The sequence below is a fragment of the Carya illinoinensis genome, chromosome 8 (genome assembly GCF_018687715.1).
Source record: "Carya illinoinensis cultivar Pawnee chromosome 8, C.illinoinensisPawnee_v1, whole genome shotgun sequence".
Taxonomy (NCBI): domain Eukaryota; kingdom Viridiplantae; phylum Streptophyta; class Magnoliopsida; order Fagales; family Juglandaceae; genus Carya; species Carya illinoinensis.
In genome coordinates this window covers 1616704-1626727 of record NC_056759.1, presented here as the reverse complement: position 1 = coordinate 1626727, position 10024 = coordinate 1616704, and the positions used below count along the sequence as shown (strand labels likewise).

At 37.8% G+C, this 10024-nt stretch overlaps 1 protein-coding gene across 1 annotated transcript; it reads right to left on the bottom strand.

Moving 5' to 3' along the window:
* Positions 1-2213: 2213 nt before the first annotated feature.
* Positions 2214-9280, bottom strand: LOC122318002. Its single transcript, XM_043135121.1, has 4 exons — positions 6378-9280; positions 4101-5822; positions 3357-3612; positions 2214-3261 (listed from the first exon to the last, which is right to left on the bottom strand). Exons 1-4 carry the CDS (start codon positions 8796-8798, stop codon positions 2678-2680), a joined length of 4983 nt encoding a protein of 1660 aa, XP_042991055.1. The 5' UTR covers positions 8799-9280; the 3' UTR covers positions 2214-2677.
* Positions 9281-10024: the final 744 nt, after the last annotated feature.

The following is a 10024-nucleotide window of genomic DNA, read 5'->3' as shown; positions in this document are numbered from 1 at the left end:
TATTATGCAAGTAATTGATTAACAATTATCAAATAAAATGCATTAGCACGTACAAGTTACATTTTGATCGTTTTAAAGGAACTATCATGGTCTCACAAAAACTTGCTATTAGAAAATGGCATAGATGCAACAAACCCATATCAACCTCAAACTAGTTTTTTATTTATTTTTTCTAATGAACAAATACCGTTCATTAAAGTCCTATTTGGTTACACAGATGAGATATTTTAAATAATAATGTATAAAATATTATTATAATATAATTTTTAAATATTAATTTTGTATTGAGATTTAAAAAAGTTAGATTATTTATTATATTTTGTATGGTGATTTGAAAAAATTGTAATAATGAATTGAGATGAGATTTTTGGTTTTGGTTAAACAAACAAGAAAGGTGGATCATTGCCATTATGAAAATCTAACAGACATTGTAGAATTTTGATTAGGGATATACGACCAACCATATTGTTGGTTGCGGCCTATTGTACAATTGAATGCGCATATAAATTTTGAAAACGATGTAATTTAACTATTTGGCACACCTCAAAGCTTTGAAGAAGATATCTCGTCTCATGCTATGCCTTACAAAATCCAATCCGGATTGGATTTTGTTGAGGTTTTTACAAGGTAGTAATGGCTTTTTGAGAGTCCCCTTCAATTGTTATGACTTATCTTCTTGAGTTGTCTTGAATATGCTTTTTTACTCCTAGGAAAGCTGCCATGGCTTTTTTAAAAACCTGTTATTACAAACTCTATTGAACCATTATGAGCCCTACATATTGCTGCTGAGGTACTTCCCGATGATCTTACTACAACATCAAAAGAGATTGAGAAGTATTCTGAAGGTGGGAGATTTCTGCTGGGGATGTTGTTTGTTTCTTTCCAATCCTAGGCATTGCAATGGTCCCTACAAGTTTTCAAAGCTTTTGAAGCAAACAGGTCAATATTTATACTTCGGAAAGTATGAGTGATCTGATTTCTACAAAACCAGAGGCGATCTATTGCATTGATTGCAAAGATTTGGAATTCATAACTCTCTTGAGAAGAAATGTGCATATTGACTGTGGGGTCTAAGATTGACAAAGGGGCAATTGAGGAAGAGATGGGAGTGAAGTGGTTTCCTCCGTCGAATGACATGGTAGAGTGATGCGTGTTTTCAATAGAGATCTAGTAGGCAAAATATTGGTTATCACTTTCCAGATGAAGAGTTTCAGCCGATCTTGAATTCTTAAAGTCCAGAGTTTCTTCCAATTATAGGGACCAAGGAAAGAGATAAGAGTTATTAAATTGAAGTGTTAACGCCACATATGCAGATTTCACAGAGAACCTAGATGAGTGATGGAGCCATTTCTTGCAATCACATGAGCAGATTTTTCTTAAACTAGTGAGCACTAACATTGGTTACTTTATATGCATCTTCAAAATTACAATTTTTGAAGATTGATTTTACATATAAAGAAAAACTCCCACATTAAATTATGCATTTCTGAACTAAATAATAATAAAATTTTATTTTTTTTATTTTTTTCTTAAAATTATTATTTTTATATATTTTACAATTAACATAATGTGCTCAAAAATACAAATTTTATATATCTAAATATTATCAATTTTATATATCAAAATGACCACTTTTATCAATAAATATTAATATATACTTTGAAAACACTTTATATCATCAACTTAATATAAATTTAATATATTAAAATCATCTTAATACAAATTTCACCAAATTGATTTTAATGGATAGGAGAGAGAAAAAAATTAGTAAAATAATATTTAAAGAGTGAATTGTGATTCTTCAAACTTGAATAAATACTATTCATAATTTTTTAAAATTTTAAAGATACATAATTCAATATAGACTAATTTAAAAAAATATTATGCAAATATAAAGATGAATATAAAAATATATAGGCCATTGCCAATACTCTCTAAGCTTTACCTTATAAGCTTTTGCCGGTGAAAGTTACTGCAAAGCGTAACACGTTACAAAGAATTCAGTCAATTATTCTATCAATAGTGTTATGCGGTCAGAGATTATACCGCTCCCCGAGATTAAAAACATTTAACAGAGAGAGACAATATCTCTAATTTTATTAATTATCCCGAAGAAATTAGTAGCGATCATCATGCCATAAGATATAACAAACAGGTCGAATTGAAGAACTTATATTTTTATCTTTTGTATATATCTAGTAGATGCCAATGAATGAGCGAGCAGACAAGAGAGATTCTGATTCCATTCACGTCGTGTTGTATTATTTGTACCAAGTGCTGCTTTAATTACCGAACCATACACTGCGGTTAAGAGGAGGGCAAAAAGAAGCAAAAATATTTAAAAAAAGAAAAAGAAAAAAGAATTTCCTGTACAAAGATTGGCAGCCAAAACTCCATGAAAGCCCCTATAACCTGCACGATCGGTACTGCAACAATTGCACTGAACCAAAAAAACTGATGGAAGTGGCAAATCACACCGTTGAAGCAGCAAATCCTTTCTCCCCTTTGGCTGCTCAGAACGCCTCAATGTTAGAAGATCATTACCGAATCTATGAATAATGAGAAACTGCCGCCTCCCTTGAAGAAGTATAAACCCGATCGATTCCATTAGAAACAATGTCAATGTGAACAGCAGGCTGAAGGAATAGGTGAATTTCTAGCTCTTGATCATAATATTTCATTTGGTGACTCTACCCATCAAGTCCTCAGAAGACGCTTTGATCGCTTCAGCAGTCATTAGAGCAACCACTGCCTTATGAATAGCCAGATCGGCTCTGTAAAGCAACCTCTGAGCCTTCTCTCTCTTGAGCTTAGCCATGTTAACTGCATGTTGCGCAGCACCAGATGCATCGCGCAACTTGAACTCATCAAGATCAGAGCCATCCAACTGTTCAATACTGTGCCTCTGAGATCCATCCAAGTGATAATGCTGCTGTCTTGGCCACTCAGGTGATCCCATATTCCATCTATGAACCCCATTTCTCTTGTCTATAATTCCCTGATTGTATGACATCAGCATCCGCTGGTCATTCAGAGATGCAAATGTCCCAAGTTTCTTTGACTTGTTCCTCTGAAATCTTGGGAGTTGATTCCTATCAAACCCATCATTGTTCATAGAGAAAAACCCAGTGCTGCCTGCATCCCGTGGTGAAAATATCCTTGGAGATACCTGAGGCAAAGGGGAATCATCTAAAGATTCATAGCTATGACCCAGATATGCAACCTTGTCATCAGCAAAAGCGATCCCATTCAATCTTCTTCCTGAGGAAACAGATCAAACCAAATTAAGAAAAAGGTTTGCAAAGAAAGCCAATCAAAAGAGTAACTGCACATATTTAAAAGTGCAAGACGGTTACCAAAAGCAAGGAAACCATCCTGATCTCCAAAGAATGCATTGCTTTGCCCAGCAACTGAAAACTTCCTCTGAGACCTTTGCTTGGACCCCTTGTTGGGAACTTCCAAACCCCGTGGTTTTAAACAGAAAGCAAACATGGGTGGCTTTTCCATGGGTGCAGCCTTCTCCTGACATCCATTAGGGAGGTTGGTATTGACTTTGGCCATAGCTAGCTCCCACTCATTAACTTCTTGTTGATACCTTTCCCATAGTGGCGGCTGAATAAAGCAGAATGAAATGAGCTTTTCAATGCATTACTAGAAACATATGGACCAGCAGACTATATATACATGAACTAAATAAAACGGAGTTGGAGAAAATCACAACTTAAAACACCAGCGGAAATGACCCACATCAAATATATATCAGCACAATTGTGTAAGTATGCCAAGGATTAAGGATGTGAAAACAAGGCCAACCAGAAGACGAAAGGCTAAAGAATATGGTAAACAGTAAAAAAAAATATTTAATTGCCTCCTTTTCAAATTACTAACAAAAATGACCTTGTTTTAAAATTGCAGATCAATTTAAACCAGAAAATATATTCCTAGGAAAGATGCATATATGTTCAAGAATAACAGCCAAGTCCTTCGCTAATTAAAAGACATTTATAACCTAGGGGATGACATCGCACTAAATAAGAGTATTTCATATACTACAAAAAAATATTATTAATTAGTCAGTAGAAAAGAGATTCAGAAGTTACCTGAAGATGTCGGATTAAAGGCATTCCTTTCCTCTGCCTTTTCCGACGCCAATGCTCATAAATGGATTTGGTTGCATCCATGGGTCCAACTCCATCCATGAGGTCCTCAATTTCGTCAGATGTGAATTGATCACGCTCTTGAGCATATGCAGCCTTCTCAAACCTGTCCATTGTCCTTTCAAACATCTCCTCAGTGATCGTTCCTGAGCTGCAGATGTTGGTTTCAGAGGAAGTTGAATTGTTCAAAATCCACTGCTCATCATCACTATCAATGTCATATAAGACACGGATTGGATTCAAAGCCATCTCAACATCTGTTTCAACTTGCCGGAAATACTTTGAAGAACTGCGAACAAATGCCATTTCTGTTCCATTATCATCGTTTTTCTCTATCAAGTGGACCCCAGGAATGGGAATGTTTTTAATCAAAGCAGCACGAATATTTCGATTGTAACACTCTTCATGCATCTCCTTGAAAAGAGCCCACTGACTCCTATCTGGAAACTCCAAAACCCAATCTTTTCCTCCTTTCCACATCATGGCATGAGTGTAACGATTTGTTGACCCAGGCTGCAAAAACTGATGTGCCTTGTATGAATATTTTGTAGCCCCTGAAAGTTTTACAGCAAGCCTCCACTCATTATGATCAAAAAGCTCTAGTACAAGTTGTGCTCCACATTCTCTCCACCCTCTGTCACCAAGTGTGATCAACACATTTACATCACAAGATAACAACTCCACGTTCCTTTGAGAGCCTCCAGAAACATCTGATGATCTCTTCTCATTAGCCCTTCTAATTCGTTTGTGAGGAAGCACTTTCTGGGGATGACTTCTATGTTTCGAGTTAACATCAAAACCTCCAAGAGGCAACGAGTATGAAACCTGAGTTCGTGGCTTCTTAGGTCCATTGCTAAAACCATTTTGCAAGATGTCAGATTTTCCATCTGTCCATCCATGTGAGAGGTACCCAAACGACGAAAAATTGTTTTTATTTCGATGCCATGTACTCCTTGGAGCAGTAGGGTTGGGGCTGGGGATGATGCCACCATTCATACTCCAAGACAGATCTGTAGAATGCTGAGCATTGTGTAATTCACCATTCTCAGGCTTCTCAAATTGATTAGATGGCGGAATTTCAACACTCAGACCATTCAAAAAAGATTGGGAACTGGTATCAGAGGTATCTCTGTCAAGTGAAGGTCTTGGCGATAAAGCACATTCTTCCTGATCAGAATGGTGGCTTTGCCACTTCTCTAGCTGGACAGTGGCATTGGTTCCAGCCTTTTCAGAATCCTGGGAACTGGCAGACATTCTGGAGAAATCAAGATCAACATTTTTGGAGTTCCAAGAGGAATTTATGCAATCTCCATCATCTGATTTACCACGAGAAATCCATCCATCACAAACAGTATTAATCCCAACAATATCCTTAGAGCAGTTCTCCATAGTAAAACAGTCATCTGCCATCAAACTCCCAGAGTTTTCTGGATGCTCTACTGAATCATGGTCCCGGAAACTGATATGAGCAACACGATGTTCCATAAGCAGCTTCAGATGCAAGCTAAGAAAAAATGTAGGTGCAGCAGAAAAACAAAGAGCGAATGGAGTAAATTTCCAGCACATCTCATTGAAATTCGACGACGGCTTGTTGATCCTCATTTGGGTGCAATCTCTGGCCAACCCCATAACACATACACCCTGCTTAGACTTATTCCGCAAGTCCTGGTTGGAGGAAAAACTTATCGGATTTAATACAGATCATAAACCATATTAAAGAAAAATAGCCAGCTTTCCAGGCCTGACAGCCCATGGTGACAAAAATATATTCTCTTTGCTTTACTAATAAACTTGATTCATAATGGGAAGAGGCAGTAGCTAGAATAGAGATAAATATCTAAATGAAGGGGGAAGAAATACAAAATGAAAAAATATTTTTTTTGATAAGTATATACAAAATGGAAAAATATCCATGTATCTTTTTTTTTTTTTTTTGATAAATAAACAAATTATATTGATCAATGACAAAGCCAGTATTACAACTCTAACGCCCTAACTAGGTAGGCACATTAGAGACAAGAAAATCATGCAGGGCAAAAATATCCATGTATATATTTCTAGTTCTTAATTAGGTGCATTCTCTTGTATACTTTCCTGTGTACAAGGGCTATGCCTATTTTAGTATCAACAAAATTTCTTTTACCTATCAAAAACCTTTTGGAAAAATATCCCCAATCAATGAATCAAACTCGAGAAATGGAGGAAAAATAAAAGTAGTACCTTGAAAGAGGAGGTCCGCGCACAATCAGAAGTGATAGGGAACTGATTTCTTCCATTTTGAAATGCATGAATGTTATCATAAGTGCATTCTGACAGAGGAAGTTGCCTGGTAAGCAAACAATGCCTCTTAAGTTTACAGTCTAGGTACACCCACTTCGAATTCTTCAGTTCAGAGAAGTTGTAGAATGCAAACACAAGCTGCTTTCTAAGATCTTGAACACCTGAGAATTTAAACCTAATTGAAGTTACTGGCAAGTGAGAGTCTAAACACTTACCCCGTTCCTTTGGTTCATGAAATACTCTCAGGACGAGAAAAACAAAGGCTACAACCTGCTTGAAGCAACCTTCAAACAAGAGAAACCTCAGTCCAACTACATTATCAATGAAAAGCATCTCCAAATGAACCTTTGGCCAGATGGACATCACCATTCCATGCTGAAGTAATAATATAGCTCGAAAGAACCAAAAGTTATCTGCTCCAAATGAGTCATTCAGGACTAACTGCAACGGGAAGCTTAACTCGAACCTGATTTGCCCAGACTTTATTGATGAAAAAGAGAAATCAAACAACCCTACATTTTCAAACAAATTAGGGTCCAACCTTCCAGGAGAAACATTGTGCTCTTCGGAATCACCAATTTCATCAACAAGAGGAGCACATGATGCAACAGAATCAGGAGCACTTCTTGATACAGGAGCATCCTTGGATGTATGATACAAGTCTGGGCCTGTTTTGTGCAGCCGCCGCCTAAAATAAACAATAGGCAGTTTTCTATCTTTGGGGCAAGTGGTGGACATGGTAGGCCTCTCAAGTCTTACAGCTTCGGATAATCTGTCTGAAAAATTGGAATTACCAGGTAATTTACTCTCATCCTGATCTCTTCTCAAAGAACCCCCATCCAAACAATGATGCGGATTTCCAGTTTCGTCAGACAAACCTGCAGACCCAGGCTGCAAAGATGGACCAGATGTCTTCTGTTTCTTTGCAGCACTAGAGGAAGAAGATTTGATCCAACGAGTTGACCGAGCCAACCATGAGATGATGGGCTCTGAGTCCTTAACTTCTGTAGTCAAGCCTTTAGTTTCCTTTTCTTTACTCTTCAAGCTTCTTTTTCCCTCAGCGGAATTTCTATTAGCTGATTTTCTCCGCCCTGCCTTACCAAGAACTTCACTAGGCAGCAACAAAAGTTTGAACCTCTCATTCTGGAGGTTAATCCATTCCTCATCGCGATCATCATATTTGACATGATGAAGTTTTCTTTCTTTGTCATAGTCATTCACAAGGCCATAATACCAGCTCTGGTCCAAAGGCCAAAAGACCTTGATTCGCCGGTTCAATACCCAATATGGGTCCAAGTCCCCAAAGAAAATTTCATAGAAGTGGCGCCTTTTCCTCAAGTGTCCTTTCTCTTTGTGCTGCTTCCTTGGTCTCAATACTCTAAAAGCACCATCAACAGAAGCAGATTCTGACCCAGATAATGACTTAGACCTACGACCAACAAAATCTCGACCTGAAGATAAGAAAAAAGACAACCCATTCATGGATTGCAATGCAGAAGCCTTGCTGTTTGAAGAAAACCCAGTACAGCTAGGATCAAACCGTGATGATAGCATCCTCGCCGCATTCTCTTCAAGATTCTCCTCATCATCTTCTCGTGACTCATCAGATGTAGTAACAGAATTATCAACCAAAGACACAGCCTCCTCCACTACAGTTTTACGATCAGGTATCAAATCCCTCCTTTTTCTACGGTTCCTTTGAGACTTTTTCAAAGACAAGTCACCATTGGTCGCAACCAAAACACCTGCATGCCCTTCTTCATTTGAGTGCATGGCCAAATTCGGCTCACTATTTCCATTTTCCTTAAATTCATCAAAACCCTTTTTAAGTTTAACTTTTGAAGACTCAACCTGGGCATCTGAATCATCGGGGCTTGACTTGTCTATCTGATCAACAAGAGCTACTTGACTACTAGATTCGCCCGCCGACTTCAACACTTGATGGCCTTCAAACTTATTTCGCCCAGTAAAACCCCTCTTCCGCTTAGGAATCCAAATGAAATTATCATTTAAACTATGAGAACCAGCATCAAACCCGCTTCTGCTATTCAATTTCTGACTCAAACCCGAATTCAGATCCTTCGTATCATGGGAACTGGAATTTGACTGACCACTATACACTCCATCCACACTCTTTTTGCTGCTATCATTAACATTTTGAAAACTACTAAGAGAAACCTCTTTCCTATTCTTCTTCTTGTTCCTCTTATCGTCACCATCCTCAGAGCTACTATTATTCCTCTTCAAATTCCTACTCTGAAGCTCTTTCGTTGCCCTATTTTTATACAAACTCTTAAGATCCAAAGATCTAGATTTCTTAGGAATTGCAGCGCCATGTGAGTTTTCTACTCTATTTTCCATGAACTTTCATAAATCCAGATACCCAAATCGAAAATCCCCAATTTTCACATTCCATCATTCATGCCCCTGCGCATTTTAGAGATCTGTCCACCAAAACCATCATGAAAATCCCCCAGAATGACACATAATTAACGATCAAACCTCATCTACCACTCATACAGATCAAGAGCCAAGCAAAATGGAGCGATGCATACCTCAACCAACATGCCACGAAAAAAAAAACCGGAATCCTCGGAAAAATCGTGAAGATCACGAACAAGAAACATGGACTAGAGTGTGCATATGACGAGCCTTCTCATTTGAAACTCTAATAGATTCGTAGATTTTCCGCATTAATTTCCAGGAATTCTGATATTTTCGCTCCTATTTTTTCTTCTTCTTTTTTACCATGAGAGACGGACAGAAGCTAGGGTTTCTTTTGTTTTCAGGAGATCAGGGTTTAGATCGGGAAATGACCAAAAAATAAAGTAAATGAAAAGGAAAAGGAAAATATGATGAAGACATTTGGAGGGTTCAAAATGTGTTACATGGCACACTGTGCAATGACCGATTCGGGAGCTGTGGTGGGGATATTGTTGGGGCGATTTAAGGCATTAATTAAACTGACGTTAGCTTTTGGGGCTAACAAGAGAGGTCCGATAAGTTTGTATTCGGCTTTTGAATTGCATCCGGTGCAAATAATTCTGTCACGCCATGTCGTCTATTTTATTTATTTTTGTGCGCGCATAGTTTCCCAAAAAAAATAATAATAAGGAAGAAAAGCATTAGAGCTACACATAGATTTCATGAACTAATGTTGATTTTTTGTATTTTTCACTTTCCCACTTTCCTTTTTTTCTTTTCTTTTCTTTTTTTATTTCTCTCTCACTTCGTTGTACCATGCCCCCCTCCCCCAAACATAGACTCATTTGTCAGTTCTCCCATGCCACAATCCTGTCAAGTCTCCGACAGCCCAAATAATATCGTCGATAGTCATCTACTGCCGAATATCTTTCCTTGTTTGGTTGTTGAGAAAATAAAAAATAATAATGATTGTTCTCTATTTAATTGTTGAGAAAATAAAAGGAAAATGAGAGAGACATGTGGCTATTTCGTGCTGGTGAGGGATGGCAACAGCAGTGGCAATGTTGGCTGTTTTCTAGTGTTGGCTCTAACGAATAACGCTGGTTATTTACTAGGGACAACAACGTGGGTTTGTGGCGGGGGGGAATTAAGGGAAGGGGAAA